This window comes from Pelophylax lessonae (genome assembly GCF_965119305.1).
Source record: "Pelophylax lessonae genome assembly, chromosome: 1".
Lineage (NCBI taxonomy): Eukaryota > Metazoa > Chordata > Amphibia > Anura > Ranidae > Pelophylax > Pelophylax lessonae.
Window position 1 is genome coordinate 496,148,998 of NC_138768.1, and position 20,431 is coordinate 496,169,428.

A 20,431-nucleotide genomic window follows, 5' to 3' on the forward strand; every position below is an offset into this window, starting at 1 on the left:
ATTCATTAAAACTGCACTCAAACCATCTCAAATTTCAAGGCCGTTTTCTAACCTGTGACTGTGTCTTCAGTTTCAATGTTTCATAAACATACTATACAACAAAATGTCGGCCGGGGTCTTGTCTTGTGATTCCTACGGTATAAGTCACTAAGCTGTGAGATTTAGAGCTTTTAAACTAGAGCCGTATGAATATGGGCACCTCCAACTTTGGTAAGTTGTCCCATAAGAATGAATGGCAGAATGTTCCGGAATGTTCAAAACTAGACCGTTTGTTTCCAACTGTCAAAAGTTCAAAACTGCTGCCACTCCCACACACACATCCCACCACACCACACCCCACACACACACCACACATACACCACACATACACCCATACACACACCCACCCCACACACACACCACACAACCACACACCACTTACACACAACACACACACCCCACACAAACTGCTGCCACTCCCACACACACATAGTTACTCCGCCCACTCCAGCTGGAGACTACCGGTGGCGGCAAGAACACTTCACACAATTTCCCCAAAAATTGTACATTTTCTAGTTGAATATATTGTATTTAGTCTAGAATAGCATTGTATTGCCCCCACCCCCCTGGTAAAGAAGAGCCTCCTCTCCACAAAACTGGCCTGGCGGTTGTGGGGGAGTACAGACTAGGGGCTCATCAGAATGAGAAAGCTCCCTTTAAAAATAAGGGGGGCCCCCAGATAACCCCCATTCCAGGTAAATGAGTACTTAGTGCCCCTACTTATTTACACAAAAAAAAGTAATATAGAGATAAAGACAACAAATGCTAGACAAATCCTTTCTTAAAAAAAAAAAAAAAATCCTCAAAAAAAGTCCCCTGTAAATGCATTGTCAATCATGATATATGCTGCCCACAAACTCATGGATAGAAAAACCCTGACGGACCTCAATGCACCTGACTGACAGCTCCCTAAGCGGTCATCAGTTATTTAACCACTTGCCGACCGCCGCACAACTATTTACTGCGGCGGTCAGCCCCTACTGGGCAAAGCGACGTAGGGGTACTTCGCTCGCCCACAAGGCTCTAGAGGGCGAGCGCACGCAGCCGGAGGCGCGCTCCCGCCCCTGCTCGTTCACTAACATCCCCGCGTGAGTGACCGGCGGCTCCGATGTCCGCCGGTCACTCGCAATCTCCTGCTGGAGAGGGAGAAAGGCAGGCGGCTAATGTAAACAAAGCTGCCTGTCATTCTCCCTGGTGTAACTGCAGAGACTGTACGATCCTGCTTTGTAGGATCGTATGTTTCTGTGGTTACATCACAAGCCACGCCCCCCCTACCACAGTTAGAATCACACCCCTAGGGATACATTTAACCCACTGTTTACCAATAAAGTTAACCCCTTCCCTGCCTGTGTCATCATTACAGTAACAGTGCATATTTATAGCACTGATTACTGTAGTAATGTAACTGGTACCCCCAAAAGTGTCAAAAATGTCAGTCAAGGGTCCGATCTGTCTGCCGCAATGTCGCAGTCCCGCCAAAAAAATTGCAGATCGTCGCCATTACTAGTTAAAAAAAAAAAACAATAAAAATGACAAAAATCTTTCCCGTAGTTAGTAAACACAATAACTTTTGCACAAACCAATCAAAATACGCTTATTGTGATTTTTTTTTTCACCAAAAATATGTAGCAGAAAACAAATTGGCCTAAAATGTTAAAAAATTTTGATTTTTACATTTTTTGGGGGAATTTCATATAAAAAAATTTGAAAAATATTGTTATTTTTTCAAAATTGTCGCTCTTTTTTTGTTTATAGCGCAAAAAGTAAAAATTGCACAGGTGAACAAATACCACCAAAAGAAAGCTCTGTTTGTGGGAAAAAAAGGATGTCAAGTTTATTTGGGTACAGCGTCGCACGTCCGCGCAATTGTCCGTTAAATTCACGCAGTGCTGAAGCGCAAAATAAGCCCTGGTCTTTGAGCAGCCAAATCCTCCGGGGCTTAAGTGGTTAAAGAAAGGAGTGAGAATAGTGTTGCCATCATTAACCAGATATGGCCATAATCATTTTTGTCAATGTCATAGTCAAATGGCCAAACAGCCAAAGATTGTTCTGAACCTTTTGTCCAAACCGTTGGCTCATCCCTAACCCAGACTATTACTGTTATGATTATTATCAACGTACTTATTATGCCCTATACTCTGTATTTGATCACATTTCTTAGTCTATTCATGTGAGAATCATATGTTACAATGTTGTGTATTTTCTTTGTATTATTTTTAGCTTTGAATAAGGGAGTGAACCCCCTCCCCCCCCCCCCCCCCCTCAAAACAGTTTGGATTTGTGTACAGTCTTTCATCTGATCATTGGAAAACAAAATTGCATCTGGGCTTTAATATCATTGTGTGGTGCTGGTGTCACATTGCAACTATATGAAATAGATTGATTAATTGAGGTTCTTGATCAAAGAAGTTGATTGCTGGCTACCTATGTAAAATGTAAAAGTAACCAATACTCATCATTAGACCAAACTGACTGATTGGCTGATGTCTAAATTGGCCCTCGCATGTGTATGTAAATGAGATATGTAATGCATAAATTGTCAGCACTATAAATACTTGTAACAAATAAATAAACAAATGAACAAGAGCAGCAATAAGGGTCCATTCACACTAGTGCGACTTGTCAGGCGACTTGGTCGCCTGACAAGTCGCGGTCGGTCGCTCGCCATTGAATAGTACAGGACCCGTTCTAATAGGAGCGACACAAGTCGCTCCGACTTAGAAAAAGGGTCCTGTACTACTTTGGGGCAACCTGGAGGCGACTTGCATTGACTTCAATTATATGAAGTCCGTGCAAGTCGCGCCGAGGTCGCCCCACAAAATCCTGAATGGGCTGTAAATTGCTTTAGTACTCTTACAAGGTGGGCCTTCACGAGTGTGTAAATGTATGTGTGCATCTAACTGATCATACACAGATGTTCAAAGTCTAAATAATGCTGCCTTTGTACTTTCACTTATGTTAAAGTGTACTAAGGCATGTGTGTGTTAAATTTTTACCTGAAAATTGAAAAAATTGAACCAGTCAAAAAATTTAATGAGCCAAGCACAGCAGCAGGCCCAAAAAAAACCTATTGCTGTATGAAAAAAAAAAAACAGCACAATTAAGTATTTTACATAGCAATATCTGTTCAGAACACCAAATGATGAAATCGTGTGCACTGTCTAATATTTGAAAATCTGTGCATTAAGATCTGCACTACTAAAGGTTTTTTTTTGTTTGTTTTTTAACCAGCATCAGCATAGGTTGGTTAAAGTGTTTGTTACCCTAAAAAAAATAAAAATAGATCCTGTTCCCTTAAAGCATGTTATGCAGCACAGTGCAATTTGGCTCTCTGTATCATATAAAATATCTGGCTGATCCTGCCTGGTTCTGCCCTCCCGCTGTAAACTGACAACTGTTTATCATGGTTGCTGAGCCCTGTCACCGTAGTCAGTTTACGTGCCTCCATCATCCGCAGTTATCTGCAGCTCTCCTCTGCCCTCCTCTCCCGTCCCCCACCTGTCAGCTCGTGCCAGTGCCTGCCCCTTCCCCTCCTGCTGGTATCAATTGTTATACGTTTATACAATCCCCTTTGTTTAATAATGATATTTACCCCAGTGTCTGTGCTGTATAAAAAAAAATGCTGATTTCTACCTTATTTTATAGCGCCCCCAGCGCTCACGTGACCGCCCCGCCTCTCTCCTCCTCTCCTCTTCCCCACCTGACGTCACTGGGCCCCTCCCACTGTAGTTGTCAGCCCAGGAGAGGAGAGAGCTGAGCAGCCACATGAGCGCCAGGAGGCGCTGTAAAATAAGGCAGAAATCTGCATCTTTTTCTATTTCAATGGTTTTTATTGGGTTTTTCCATATCAAGCAATAACAAGTAAAACAGAGCAGATCTTAAACAGTACAAACAACAGAGGGGTTGCAGGACATAGAAAACTCATTAGATTAAGAACAAATCAAAGATAGCACAACAGTGCACATTCAACAAGGCTGGCCATGAAGACCGTTCCCATCATCATAATGATCCTGAAAGCCCAGAGCACCCGGGCACCAACTTGGCGATTGCCGCCCAGGCGCCCCGGAAGGGTGTGTGCCGACCCCCCCCCCCACACACACACCTGGCCGCAAGCACCGTAGGGTCATAGGGCAAGAGGGTGAGCGCCACAGCAAAAACTACGGCGGGGTTCAACGACCCCTGACCCTGTCATGACTAAACAACAAGAGGGAGAAAACATGAAGAAAATAGGAAAGAAAAGTAGTAGAGAAAGGAGAGCAGCAGAATGAAAAGAGAGGAAAGAGGCAGAAGTCAAAGAGTGAGCAAATCATTGCAAATGCAGCTATGCTATGCTATGCTAAGGGGGATCGGCATCTTTTTTATACAGCACAGATACTAGGGTACATATCGTTGTTAAACAGAGGGGATTGAATAAACATAAACATGTGGCTTTACAACCACTTTAACTTGACGGTAACTCTATTACTAATTTGCACACCTAAATACTTTCTATATATTATCAGGGCTTTTTTTTCTGCCACTTCTGACAGCCCTGTCCTCTCCAACCTGTCATTGAACGCAGAAGGCAGTAGAGGAAGTTTTTGCACTACTCACTTCTTCTACTTGCTTCTGTGTCCTATTTCCGGGCACTCAGGGCATGTTTACACCAGTGCATATGTCAGCGGGTGCCCCAGGTCCCCACGCTGCAACCGCTGCATTTTCTTTTACCTCTGGTGCTTGGAGCTCCTGTCTAGCCCAGCATGTCAGATCTGTATAGCTCAGAGCCAAGTGTAGTGTTCTAAAACTCCTCTTTGGCTCTGTGCTACACAGGTCTGATAGGCAAGGCCTGCACCAACCCCCTACCTACACAGATCTGAGAGGCGGGGACTGCACCTCCCCCCATCTGTGGGGGAGGTGACAGCTATGAACTGCAGTAGGGATGAATTCCTGAAGAGGAGGGTGAAGTTGTGAGAAGAGGTGAGAGCTGTGTAGTGGGGGAGGGGGAGCTGGTTGTACAGAGGCAAGAGCTGGGAAGGGGGGTTGGCAGGTTGTATAGAGGTGGCAGGGGGTAAAGAGGTGAAAGTTAGAGGGTTGAAGAGATGAGAGCTATAGTTTGGGGTAATCCAAAGATGGGGATGCAGAAGTGGAAGGTGGAAAGGGCTCGGAGACAAGCTGTAATTGTGGACTGGGGGTGTAATCTGTAGATGGAGGGGAGCAGAGTTTAGTTGACGGGGGTACAAAGATGAGTTGTGAGAGGGGTGCTAAGGTGAACTGTGGACAGGAGTGCAGAATTGAGCTCTGGGCAGAGGTACAGAGGTGTGCTGCGAATGGGAGGGAAGGAAAGGTGAGCAGTGGATGGGGGAAGAAGAGGTGTGCTAGGGACAGGGGGAAGAAGAGGTGAGCTGAAAACGGGGAGAAGAAGCAATGTACTGCGAACAGGGGGTGGGGAGAAGAGGTGTGCTGCAGACAGGGAAAAAGAGGTGTGCTGCAGACGGGGGAAAAAGAGGTGTGCTGCAGACTAGGGAAAGAAGAGGTGTGCTGCAGACTGGGGGAAGAAGAGGTGTGCTGCAGACTGGGGGAAGAAGAGGTGTACTGCGGATGGGGGGGGGGGTGTGTCTGGGAGAAGAGGTGTGCTGCGTACCGGGAGAAGAAGAGGTTTGCTGCGGAGAGGGGGAAGAAGAGGAGAGCTGTGAATGGGGGGCATAGAGGTGAGCAATAAATGGTTACATTGGGGAAGATATGCAAGTACTGTCCTTTATGCTAAATTTTTTCAGTGCCCTGTACAATACACACACCTCACCACTAAACTGTACGCTCTCCTGAGCCCTGTGCGCTTCTGAGTGCAGTACTCTGTGCCTCTTGTGCCTAAAGCCTCGTACACACTACTATTCAATCCAGTGGGGTGAATGAAAATAAACTGACAGCTGAAGTCAAAGCCGCTGAACTAACAATCTGATGTAAGTACAGCGATCTCCCCTGCTGTTCTATTATGTTCCGACAGGGGGACAGCTCCTCCAACAGAACCCTCTGGTCAGCACACTCAGTCATTGGCTAAGAGCACTAATTGGGAGTTGGTCGGCAGACCTTTTTTCGGTCATCACCCTTCGACAGAAGGCTGCCGTACACATAGGCCGAATGTCAACTGGTTTTTATTGAACCAGTCGATGTCAGCCGACATTCGGCCCATGTGTACCTGGCTTTAAGCAAAGCACAGATTTGTGCCATTTACTTCTCTCCCCGAGGAAGGAAGGGGTTGGGGCAGAGAGTTGGCTGGGAATTTTGAGTTCCTACACCTATTCTCTGAGGAAAAAAAACCCTGTATATTGCATAGCATATACGTTTTTTGGCACGCTGTTAAAAACTAAAAACATTGTTCAGTTTTTTTTTAAATAGGATTAAAATGTAGCAAAAATGTAAAACAAACAAAAAACAAAAACAAAAAAAACAAGTTTTTCTTTTTTTAATTAAAAACTGTATCTAAGAGTTAAACCACTAAATAGAAGACACTGCAATTGAACACTGAAGTCTGAAGTTGTCTGAAGTTGTCTGGAGGCTAAAGGCTTACACTTCTGTCAGTTGAGATCCAAAGTACTCCCTTTGGCTCTCGAACATCTGTGGGGACCCAGTTTGTCTATGACAACTACGACCGAGCCTCAGAAAGTGTCTAATAGGTTGGTTCCAATAGAGGCGAGCGTTAACTATCCTGCATTGCAACACCTAATAAGGTTTAATCCCTACATGGTTTGCACATACTGTATATAAATGTTAACGCAAAAACATTTGAGAAAATCCACATTATATATGTAGCACCCTCCTTGCTTGGTGCTAGTGGGAGAGTAACGTTTTTGGCCACGTCTGGCTATCAGAGGAGCAGCAGGCAAATCTATATCGCTTTCTGTCTAGCAGAGACCAGGATCTGTGAGTGAGGACTGCTCAGTGTGCTCAGTATGTGATCCATTGAGTCTAGAGAGTGTTTCACACTGGTCCAATAGAGAGGCATGTTGGACAGTGGGAGGAAACCTGACCAATGGATACATAGGTTTTGATACAGTCCTAGTTATTGGTAGAGACAGGCTTGGTGCATTGTGGGATACTGTATAAAAGCCAGGAGCACATGTGCTGCGGGATCTTTGGCTGGTGAGCAAAGTCCCGGAGGGAGGGTGGCGGCTGCCTCCTCCTCTGTAGCGGTGGCACGTGGCATCAGGAGGTCGTCCTGTGGACGAGAGGAATGGAGCTGAACCCAGAGTTCCAAGAAAGCTGACTGAGGGGAAGACACTGTGGAGACCCTAGAAAAACAATATTGTGAGTACAGGGGATCGTGTCAAGGGGCCTGACCTGAGGGGGGCCACCCCGGAGTAGGATGGTCAGTGGACGGGTGGCCAAGAAAGAGGATACTAGCAGAGTGTCCTGAAGATAATTGTAGTTCATCAAGTCACCTGGAAAGAGACTTAACCCTAAATCCACCTAAGTGGCAAGGTGAATCAACAGCCTGGCTGTATCAACAGATAGATGTCATCTAAACCTTGTGCATAGTTAATCTGGAGTATCCCACTATTCCCTTCTCCCATCCCTATTTAAAATAAAACACCAAAAACAACTACAAACCCCTGGACTGATCATTGAGCCAAGAAGTAAAGTAAAGTTTACTTCTTGAGCCAAGAAGTAAAGTGTTCAATTTTGAATGCCAGTGTTGCTAACGGTAACCCAGGGGGACCCGAAAGTGTAATATCCAGCAGTCCTCAAGGGGGCAGTGCTTACATATTTTTCTTAGAAAAACCACAAATAAGCCAGCAAAAGTTTAATCTTTGGAACTTGCATATCATAGAAAACCACACTAGTAAATGTAGTAAATATAGTGATATTAAGAAAGGTAATAAAGTGGTATGACTTTGGATAAAGTGGGAAAGGATTGGAAGCGCTGTCAGGTTTGTTGATTGTGTCCCCAATCCCCTCAACAGGTTCACAGACATTTAATAAACTTAACCACTGTACAAAAAAAATGTTTTTATTGCTATACCTCTGCATATAAGAGATTTATATGACTTTCCCATTCCAATCATCAAAAAAAAAAAAAAAAAAAAAACATATAGGACTCGTTTACTCCTGCATAGCTCTCTAAAGATCAACCTGCATTCGGGTCACACTTAAGGGAGCATTTGACAGGTAGTGAGAAGTTATATCACCTCCTCTCTGCCTGTTTTAACCCTTAAATACAGGCCAATCGTGGGTGTTGTGGGTGGTTGGAGGGTGGCCCCATAAAGTACATGTAAATCCTTAACCCTATGTATACTGTAATAGTTTAGGGTCAATCTTGTTTTACAGCTCACTTACCACAATTTTTTTACCATAATTTTCCTTATATGGGCTATAATTATTTCATTTTAATTTGGCTTTGAACAATTTAGCTGTTCCTGTATTGCATATCTTTAGTCTTGTGATGAAAGATTCAAAAGCAGGCATTTTGGGACAATGTTTCTTTGGAGCTACACTGCAGTTGCAACCGACATCATTTTATTTGCTTGAATATTTCAGGTTAATCTAATGAAATTCAAGATTCCAAGCAATAATTTATTAAAAAACAAAAAAAAAACAAATGCATGTATTTATTTGAAATAAAAATGAATTATCTGCTTGTTTGCAATTGTAATTCACTGACTAATTTGTAAGTGCTAGGGCAGACTGTATTACTCAAATTAATGTAATATATAATTGATAAATACCTGCAAAACTTTTCATTGTAACATAATCCCCAGAGTCAATGTCTGATCTTGTAAATTTCTCCAGGTCTACAATTGGAGGTCGAGCTGGTTTCCTTGGCTTGAGTCCCAGAACAGCTTCACTTGGCAAAACTTTTAACCTCGGAGGGCTGGACTTTTCATATTTTGCCGTATTAGTTTTTACAGCATTGACACGAATATTTGCAGCATTTGTATAATGTGAAATGTTCACAGATGGCTTTGGTACTAATAAAGGTTTAATAACTGGCAATGAAGGCCTTTTGAGAGATGCTTCTTGATGGATTGCAGAGTTACTTCGAAATGAGAAACTTTGGTGTGATTGTAGAGGGTTCCCTGCAGTCTTGAAAGGGTCACTTTTGGGTGAATTTGCTAATTCTGGAGAAGATATAGCTTTGGGTACTGGCTTCTGGAAAAAGCGGTCATTTGCAAGCTGAATATTTGGTTTTGCTGGTATAACAGGCTTTGCTCCAGGTCGTGGATATGTAATAGGTCTTGCACCAGGATTTTCTCCAAGCTCCTGCTGAAATTTTGATTGAATACTTTTAAAGCTGTCACGGTGTTCCTATAAAGGTAATTATTTTAAAATGATTATACATATAATAGGTTGTTACAGTTATGCATGCAGTAACTGTCAATGGACCATTGTACAGTTGTTGTTGAAGTAAATATATTTCAGATTGTAGATTTAAACATTTTTTTTTTTTTAATGACTGTTCAGTATTTGTTAAGTAATTCAATAATTGTTCAGCTGAACATTTACTAATTTTCTGCTGTCTAGATATATGTTTGAATCAATATGTTAATAGGAAATCCTGATACAGTATGAGCAAAATTGGTGTATTTATATTTTGACTAATGTTACAGTCACCAGTTTCAGCTGGCGAACCATAATACTTATGGGGACCTGAAACAGTAATTCCTGTCCATCATCTTAATTCACACTTCTCGCACATTAAACATATTTGACACACTGCAAAGGATGATTTTGTATTAAAATGCTCGTTTGCAAACACTGAAATTTGCTCACTGCATCCAGTCTTCAATTTTAACATCTAAATATAGCAGACAAGAATACCTACTGAATGCTATTTACGCAAAGAATTATGGTTTTTATAATTTTTTCCCTAATGAATAAAGGCCAAGATTTTCTACACATACTATAAACATAAATACAACAACTTGTTGGCATTCACTATCCAAGCTAAAGAGTATCTAATGTCAACATTTAAGATCATATATTCATTTCCACATTGCATTTTAAATCATATTAGCCTACTCTTATTAACCTTCTTAGCGGTATTCCTGAGCGTGGCTCGGGGTTAAATTTCAGAGCAGAAAGCCACACTCGGGGTGCCGCCAGAAGCATCGCTGGATCCTGTAAAAGAGGTTACTTACCTTGTCACCGGGATCCAGCCATGTATGCAAGCGGTATGCGGTGGCGGATCTTCCTCCCGATCGTCTCCGTGCCCTGGCTTCCGTTTCCTGCGACGTGACGTTCGAACCGACGGCATATTCAAATGTAAAACACACCAAACACACTGATACAATTCAAAATAAAATAAATTCACATTACATTGCCCCCCAGTGCCCTTTCCTGCAGTTTTACTGTACTTTTTATGTATATTTATATATATATATATACGTATATATATATATATATATATATATATATATAAAGTATATATATATATGTGTATACATACATACTTTAGCTTATTTATAGTATAGTTTTTTATTATATTATAATTTATGATTTTGTATTTCAAACTTTATCATACCCAAGATGTTATAAAGAAGAACGCACAGTAAAAAAAAAACAATATGTAAATAGTTGGTTTGGCTCTGCTCATTCTCAAGAATTACATGCAAAATAATGGTACCACTTTCAGCACCTAAAATCCGAAAGAATCATACCGCCAGGGAGGTTAATCGGAATGATCTTGAAGTTTGAAATCTTACTTTTTTAAAGAATCCCATACATTTTATAATATCAGCAATGTAGGAACAATACAGTATAGATTTGATCTGCAGCAAATGTAGAAAATGTGTATGTCATAAGCTTTACAAAATGAATTGACAGCAGAGCTGCCATTTTAATAAAGCTTTCATTTAAAGGGATATTAAACCAAAAAGCAAACATGTAATGTATTGCAGCTTACCATTTTTTCATGGCTACATTATTTATTCAGTTTTAGGCTGTTTCCTTTATTTTTAACTTTCTTTACCAGACTAGGCTGTCCAGAAAAAGTGACAGGTAAAGGGTTAAGACAAACCATGTATCACTGGCATGGGTGCTTACAATTATCAGCTTTTATTAATTTATGTAAAGCCTTTATCCCAAAATGAACAAAGCTGGCTGTTGTAACTGCTTAAAATTTTAAGCTGAAGTTAAGCTTTAATTTGTTAGTCAAGTCAATCTAAATTTACTAGGGCATCAAATACTTCCCTCTCCCTGACTGACAATGCTGCTGTCCAAAGATGTCTCTGTTGTTCCTTCAGTGAATTGGAGACACCCTAAGACAGGAAATGTGTTACTGGCTAGATCACCAGATGAAATTAAAGGGGAAAAAAATAACGAAGCCTCATTTTAAGGATTGCAAGCTATACGATTTTTGTTTTTAGGTTTAATACTGTTTAAGGTCATACAAACCTGTTCTAGTCTTCACAAAACTTAAACTTAATTACATTTTCTTGTGTAATAAAATCATTTTCTGCCACAGCATGGCAGCATACATTGGGTTGTGGCTCTGTCCCTCAACCTCAAAAGGACAGTTAACCTATAAAGATTTGCAGGATCCAGCCCACTGCCATTCTCCACATAAATGACACCTCATGGCATGGAAATTGAGGCAGGGGCTGTTAGATCAATGCTGGTCTGAAGAGGTGGTAGCTACGCTGTTGCAAGCCAGAAAGGCCACAGTGAACAAAATATATTATAAAATCAGGGAAAAGTTTGCAGAACTTGCTAAATTAAATTATTGTAACCTACTATCGCCAGAGATTTCTCAGATCCTGTAATTCCTTGACACAGGCTTAGGCACCAATACTTTAAAAGTTCACAAATCAGTGCTGTCAGCCATGACGGGTGTCAAATGGCCCTCGATCCACTAGTTATCTGGTTCATGAAAGCATGGTTTCCAAAGTAGGATTTAACAGTGGTCCTTGAAGCATTTATAAGGTCACCCTGCCATCCTCTGGAATCTGTCCACTGGTGTCTGTCTGGGACTTAACCTTGAAAATATAATTCCTAGTAGTGATAACCCCAGCTAAGAGAGCCTTACCTTATAAGGAACCTCATTTATTTTTTCCGGACAGAGTGGTCCTAAAGCCTTTTATTCCAAAAGTAGTTTCTACCTCCTTCCACTTCAACCAAGAAGTAACACTTCTATCCTTCCTTAGCAAATCAGGCTCTCCTCATCCTCTGGATGTAGGCCTCATGCTAAAATCCGACTTGAAAGCAACTGATTTGCTTTGGAAAGCAGACAACTTGTTTGTGGTATCACTCAGTCTGAGAAAAGGTCATGCTGCGTTAGTCCGCACTCTAGCTTCATGGATTGTCAAACCATCAATAAAGCCTATGTGCTAAGTAAACTTCCCACTCCAGAGGGCTTAAGGGCCTATACGACGAGGGCAGTGGCTACTTCCCGGGCAGCATTTTGTCACGCTTCCCATGATACGATATGTAAAAGCGGCTACCTGGCTACCTTTATCTCTCACTATAAAATAGATCTGGCCCTGTTGACCACAGTGGTTTTTGGCAGATCTGTTGTTCAGGTTTGTCCTAACACTTATTATTAAAACTTATCTTGGTGTATACCCTCCCTTTTGGCAAGTTATCTCCCAATGTAGGCTGCCATGATGCGCCAGGAAAATGGAAAATTGCATACTCACCTTTCCGTAATTTTCCTTTCCTTGTGCATCTTCATGGCAACATACTCAAGGTGATAGTTATGGAGAATGCCAGCAGGACATATACTGCGGTGGTCAGCCCCGGCAAGGCAAAGTGACTTACCGGTATGTCACTAGCCTGTCACTGACTTGTGAGCGCTTTGCAGCTGTCAGCTGTGAGGGAGTGTGAATGGGGCACACAGAAATCCACTGTTTTCTGTGTGATAGAATCAAATGGAATCAATTTAATGATGCTTGTGTCATATAGATGCTTTGTAAATCTAATAATTAATGCAGGTGTCCTTTTATTATTACATTATGGACAGATGCTAGTGTATTTTACGTTCAACCTTTTTTATTAAAGGAAGAATAAGAAGACACACTGCACAATACCCAGAAGCCCTACAAAATATATGAGCATGCCTAGCTAGAAATTGGAGCGTGCACATATTGGGCCCAGGGATCCCATACCTTCCCAAACTTCTTCTCGTATCGTTCACAACGCTAGTAATCCATAATTCCGGAAACATTTTGCTTAGCATGGCATAAACTCACTGTAGCCTTTTTTCAGGTTCCAGCAATAGTGATTTTGGCTGCTAATAGCATAAAAAATACCAATCGTTGCAGTAAGAGGAATGGCAGATATAGGTTCATTTAATAGCGCAATTTGCGAAGACTGCTGTATAGAAGCCCCTGTAACCCTTCGTATCACAGCGAACATTTCATACAAAAATCCCCTGATCTTGGGGGACTGTCACCAAATATGATACACAGTACCCATATGATCATATACCCTAAAAACACAAGCAAGATTTTCAGGTATAATTTTGAAAGGTGGTGAGGAACTAGATACCATCCCATCAATACTTTGAGATTAGCTTTGATGAGCAATACATTAAAGGAGAAGTTTTTTTGACTGAACTTTTCCTACGCATCACAGGAGTGCAGAACGTTCTGCACTCCTTTGACCCAAATTCAGCTGAATAAAGCCTGCTGTCGGCTGACTTCACAGAGCCAGTCCAGGCTTGGGAAAGATCCCGACTTCACAGTCAGGATCCACCCAGATGCCTAGACCGGCAGCTGGCTCAGTCTCTCAGGCAGCACTAGGCTGGGGGGGCAGAGCAGAGAGCCTGTGACTGACAGTCACCAACTCTCTGCAGCCTGAAGACCAAGAGCTGAGTGATCAGTGGTGTTTGTTTGCTCAGTTCTTGGTCTGGAGCTGGCAGGGGACAGATGCAGCATCAGACTGATGCTGCATCCACTTAGATGAGTATAATTTAGTTTTTTTTCACAAATGCCATACTTCTCTTTTACGTGTGTTTGTAAAAGAGGCATGATATCATTTATGCCATTGTTCTGTCGGTGCATAAAGATTCCTGTCCTACTTCGCAATATACAAAAGCTTAGTAGGGGTACCATGGCCATATCTAGAGGGTTGCTGGGGTGGGCTGCGCCCCTCCAGAATTTAGTTGTGCCCCCCAAGGTTGACCCTCTCACGGATATTATGCTTGGCCTGCAGAGCTCCCTATTCCCACACTCCCAGCTTGGGATGAATTACCAAACGGAACAATTTAGTAAAAGTCCCGACAGGAAAAACTACAGCAACAGAGATCCAGGAGGAGTTGCGAGTTGTGCTGTGCTCTCTACACTCCTATCAGAACATGTGCTGTATGGGAAGGAAATCTGCTAAGTGCCAAGGCTGTGTGCAGTGTGGGGATGGGAGGAGGAGCTCTGCTGATTGTTGTGTTACCAGTGACCATGTCCTCCTCTCTGCTAACCCCTGTCCTCTACCCTGCTAACCCACTGTCCTCTGTCCTGATAACCATTGTTCTCCACCCTGCTGACCCCTGTTCTCTGCCCTACTGACTTTTGTACACTCCCCTGTTGACCCCTATCCTTTGCCCTAATGACCGCCTGTACACTGCCCTACTGACTCTTGTACACTCCCCTGCTGATCTATCATCCTCTGCCCTGCTGACCCCCTGTACAATGCCTTGCTAGTCCACTGAACATTGCTCTGCTGCCCCCTGTCCACTGCCCTTCTAAGCCCTGTACACTGCCCTGATAAACCCCTGTATATTGTCCTACAAACTAACCGCCCTGTAAACTTCCGACCCTATCCTCTGCCCTGCTGACCCCCTGTACACTGCCCTTCTGACCTTGCATCCTTTCCTGACATTTTTTACTGCATCCCACATCAGACAGGCTAGATCCAGTCATAGGGGGTATCAAGTACAGCCCATAAATTGCTAATGTACTTTAACATGTTTGCTTATAGTCTCATGTGTTATCCGATATAAGAGTTTTTGTGCTGAATGCTAAAATGTATTCACTGGCATTAAGAAACCTACTGGTGTTATCACACTGCCAAGCAGATTTTCTCTGCTGTGACAGGTATTGCTTCTTTGCCTCCAAACAGTTCCTTCAACCTCCTTCAGGGAGGTATGCTGACAAAGAGAAGAGGAAGCAGAAGGGCCAGCAGTGAGACACTGAATAATGCACGCGTGCTGGTAATATTGGCCTGTGACAATTAATTGACCAAAGATGTAACTAAAAATGCCTTGACCAAAGATTGTTATTTGCAGGTTGTTTCGTTTTTAGTACTAGTGTGAAAATAATTAGAGACATAAACGCAATTTATAAAAAATATTTAAACGTTTGCAAGAAGCAACATCAGTTCAAGGCAGCAAAATGAACACTTTTGTAACCTAATTACTTACACAGCTATACATGAGTAACAGAGAGATCAGGAAGCCCAAGCAGGTTTGTTGGCAACATATACTTAATTATGGATATATCATTAATGTGCGTCCAGATCTACCCAACTTCAAAGACAAGCAGCTTTAACCTACCTAAATTGGTACTAATGGCAAAAATTACACATAAGCAGTGTTTGTATTTCTAAAACACCCGCTCCCAACTTTTTTTACCCCTTGATCTTGCTGTTATTTTTCAACTTCCCTTAACAGACCAAGCTGTGCAGCAAAAGTAAAAGTTAAGCTTGTCGTGGACCGTAAGAAAATTTCCTTAGTGACCATGTCCGCTGTCCCCCACCTAACATCCCTTGATGGCAAAATTGAAGGAGCTAGGATGAAAACAGTCAGACATAGTCCTGACATCCTCCCCAGCATGCTCACTTGAGCGAGTATTGACATCCTCCTGTTTGTTTTACATGCTCTGTCACCTACATTTTATGGAGCTGTATTGTGTTTGCTTCCTGAATAAAAAAACAGGCACTTCTAAATGGTGAAAATAGAGAGGATTATGGTAGGATTATGGCAGCCGATGTTCCTTTGTTACAGATTCATGTGGAAAACTACACAACAAAAAATGATATGGTAGATCTATATGCAAAATCCAATGACAGTGTAAATTTAGAGTTGATGCTTGAACAAATCAAAGTTTGCTTTGGTTAGTAATATTCCTGGCTTTACTTCCTTTCTGTGGGACAGAGAAAAATGTAAAAAGGAATGCAGATACTAGGACTGACAATTATAGAAGGTCTTTACTACGCTGAAATTGATTGTGTAGTGGCACAAACAAAATGACAAGTACCAAAGGATTTTATGACACAGTTTATAGAAGTTGCAACTAGATATGATGCTCTGCTGAATCTGTTAATCTCAAATAATTCAGAGTTTATTACAAATGTTTATAATAATAAAAAACTGGGTGGCTGTGGTATAGCATGATTTCATCTAGTCCAGGTTATGAGAAAAACAAGTACTCGTTGGGAAAACAGACACTTTGATTTTATATTTTTAGAGACAATTTCTCAATGGTTAGCGATTTAAAAGCACTGGAAAACACAGGTAGGGCACTGGAAAAGTCATCAGGTACAATGTTGTGGTGAAATGGCATGATACAGTGGGATCTGTTAGGATCACAACTTTGTATCATATCATTTAGTGTACTTACATTTTTTAAATTGCCGGCGATTCCACCCCCCTGCGTCCCAACGCTCACAGGGAAGGGAAGCGGAAGACAGGTGCCGGCAATCGGCCATGCACAGAGTGGGGAAAGACTGTCAGGATGCCGGGAAGGACGGCGGGGGAGCGTAGGGAAGGTGAGTAACATTGCGGGGTAATCCCGAGTGTGGCTCGGGGTTATCGCTGAAAGTTAACCCTGAGCCACACTCGGGAATACAGCTAGGGGATTAAACACATAAATAACAAGTGCTTCTGCTAGTGACCAATAATCCTGGAATGGTGATCCTTTCAGTCTTTGAAATCCTAATTGGACTCTCCAGGTGTGGTTCCCCTGAATCAAACAACAATCACCTTAATAAACCACCACCAATGTGCACACCAACTCCCATTGGATGATTCCTTACTAGAGACAGTAGCCCCCCATTCTCATGGTATGGGCAATATGGGGCAGCATATCCTGGGAACAGTCACTGGTTTGGTCTAAGGGTTTAAGGGCCTAAGGGTCTAAGGGTTCTCACTTTTTCCTGGCTATATGGGGTGTTTTCTAAGGTGGAGTCCTGGGTTTGGGCTTTTCTTATGTTAGGTGGTTTTTACACCTTCCACTTGATTTTTGCAACCAAGCTACCGCATGATATATTTTACATCTGTTATTGGGATTACTTTTCACCATATATCTACCATACGGCCTAAAGTAATATACTTACAAGTAATAGACCCAGACCCTATACATTTGCCCTTGGTTTAACAGCCTTCTATGGGATATATTATTTCTTATCTACTCAAGTGCAAATTCCCTTTGAGACCTTCGGCATTATTCAGTTCCTGTGTCCGCCCAAAGCCAATCATTTGCCTTGCGTTGTTTCTAGAAGAATACTGTTGTCTGCATTTGGTCCTGATGAAGCTTACCGCAAAACGCGTTGACTCTCGAGCAGACATATACTCTCATATTCACGCAATGGTTGATACGTACTTCAACTTTAACATATGACCAACCATTGGTTTGGGAACAAGCACCTATATGTGGGATGACTTAGAGCCTTTTGTTTGGTCAGGTTTATCCCTTTTTATGTATTAATGATTTTAATTTGAATCTAATAAATGCTTTTTTATACAATTTTTGTGTCCAAGCCTATCCTACGATGTGCCTGTAAAGTCCACCATTGTGCTCAGTTGGCTTTTACAACTGGGCTTTTTTCTGCAATAAGTAAGACTACTAAAAATTAAATCTGAAAGGCACTTGTTGCTAAAGAGAGTAAGACACAAATCCAAAAATGATGCAAGCCCCCTAATAATCAGAATGATCCACTTAGATTAAAAAAAAAAAACTAATATATTTCTTCCTTCACTGAATACAATAAAAGCACAATACCTTAATGTTGAAATAACCAAGAAAGAAATACATGTGAATAAAGTACGTGGACCAGGTAGCTTGCATCTATGAATCCTCAAAGTATGAACTCCAATTTTGTTTCCGTTAATATTTATGATTTTAGAAACACTTTACCTACTGGAATAGTGCAAAGCAAATGTGGTACCAATTAATAATAAAAAAAAAAAAATATATATATATATATATATATATATAAACTTCACTTAGTAATTATACACCTGTAAATACATTTCTATAGTAGGAAATAGTATAAAATATTAAAATGGACAACACGCAAAAATACCATAGGAGATAACCACATTTATTTATTAAAGATGTTGTCAAATAAATTTACCTTCCTATTAGAAAGAAGAAAGCAGTGGCTGTGGGTATAATATATTTGGAAATGCTGAAGCAATTGGCACAGTTCCTCACAGACAACTAAAATGTAAATGAAGATCTTTTGGTGTAGTAATTTCAGTATGTAAATAGAACACTGGATGAAAAACTGCATGCTTCATGATCAGTGATACATTTTATATATATTATAATATATATATATATATATATATATATATATATATATATATATATATATATATATGTATATATATATATATATATGTGTGTGTGTGTGTATAAAACTAAAGAAATTACACTTTGCTACAATGTAAAGTAGTGAGTGTACAGCTTGTATAATTTGCTGTCTTCTCAAAATAACTCAACGCACAGCCATTAATGTTCAAGCCGTTGGCAACAAAAGTTAGTACATCAAGTGAAAATGTCCAATTTGGGTCAAAAGTGTCAATATTTTTTGGCCACAATTATTTTCCAGCACTGCATTAATGCTCTTGGGCATGGAGTTCACCAGAGCTTCTTCCACTCCTCCTAGATGACATCACTGAGCTGGTGGATGTTTGAGACCTTGCGCGCCTCCAGCTTCCGTTTGAGGATGCCCCACAGATGCTCCAAAGGGTTCAGGTCTGGAGACCCTTACCATCCATCACCCTTACCCTTAGCTTCTTTAGCAAGGCAGTGGTCGTCTTGGAGGTGTGTTTTGGGTCGTTATGTTGGAATACTGCGCTGCAGCCCAGTCTCCGAAGGGAGGGGATCATGCTCTACTTCAGTATGTCACAGTACATACACAGTACATGCTTGACACCATCTGAACCAAATAAATTTATCTTAGTCCCATTAGACCACAGGACATGGTTCCAGTAATCCATGTCCTTACTCTGCTTGTCTTCAGCAAACTGTTTGCAGGCTTTCTTCTGCATCATCTTTAAAAGAGGCTTCCTTCTGGGACGACAGCCATGCAGACCAATTTGATGCAGTGTGCAGCATATGGTCTGAGCACTGACAGGCTGACCCCCCAACCCTTCAACCTCTGTAGCAATGCTGGCAGCATTCAAATGTCTATTTCCAAAAGACAACCTCTGGATATGATGCTGAGCACGCACACTCGACTCGTTTGGTGGACCATGGCAAGGCCTGTTCTGAGTGAAAACCTGTCCTGTGAAACTGCTGTATGGTCTTGGCCACTGTGCTGCAGCTCAGTTTTAGGGTCTTGGCAATCTTTTTTTTTTCACAATCAAAGTTTATTGAAGAAAAAAGGAAGATTGTCTTGGCAAACTTCTTATAGCCTAGGCCATATTTATGTAGAGCAACAATTCTTTTTTTTTTTCAGATCCTCAGAGAGTTCTTTGCCAGGAGGTGCCATGTTGAACTTCCAGTGACCAGTATGAGAAAGTGAGAGTGATAGCACCAAATTTAACACACCTGCTCCCCATTCACACCTGAGACCTTGTAACACTAATGAGTCACATGACACCGGGGAGGGAAAATGGCTAAATTGGGCCCAATTTGGACATTTTGTTTTAGGGGTGTACTCACTTTTGTTGCCAGCGGTTTAGACATTAATGGCTGTATGTTGAGTTATTTTGAGGAGACAGCAAATCTACACTGTTATACAAGCTGTACACTCACTACTTTACATTGTAGCAAAGTGTAATTTCTTTAGTGTTGTCACATGAAAAGATATAATAAAATATTTACAAAAATGAGGGGTGTACTCACTTTTGTGAGTTCATATATATACAGTATATACAGGCTTGCTGTATGATGACTTTTTGGGTCTCCTCTGATTACCTGCAGGGACAGTTTACTCATCCATTACTTGATGACAGTTCACTCATCCATCTTTACTCCCAGTTGCTTGTTACTCAATAAACAGTCCAGGGAACATTTATTTTTTTGGTATTTATTGTGGAACTTGGATGGGAGAAGGGAATAGTGGGATACTCCAACTTGAACTATTAACAATAGATAAGGACATCTCTCACTTGGCCTCACCGGGTTATTTGTGGAAGCAGACACACTGCTTTAACTATTTGTATGGAAGAATTAAGTCCTCTTGCTTTCTCTAGCAGCAGACTTGATGCAAATACATTATCTTCAGGACACTCTCTAGCATCCCCTTGACTGACATC

At 41.5% G+C, this 20,431-nt stretch overlaps 1 protein-coding gene across 3 annotated transcripts in view; it reads right to left on the reverse strand.

The window, feature by feature from the left end:
* LOC309553636 (FYN-binding protein 1-like) overlaps positions 1-20,431 on the reverse strand; it is a 649,087-nt gene that overhangs the window by 313,096 nt on the left and 315,560 nt on the right. For all 3 annotated transcript variants that reach the window (XM_082254927.1, XM_082254926.1, XM_082254925.1), the window contains one exon: positions 8,739-9,318. In XM_082254927.1, the coding sequence (XP_082111053.1) occupies positions 8,739-9,318 (580 nt within the window). The remainder of the gene's footprint in view (positions 1-8,738; positions 9,319-20,431) is intronic.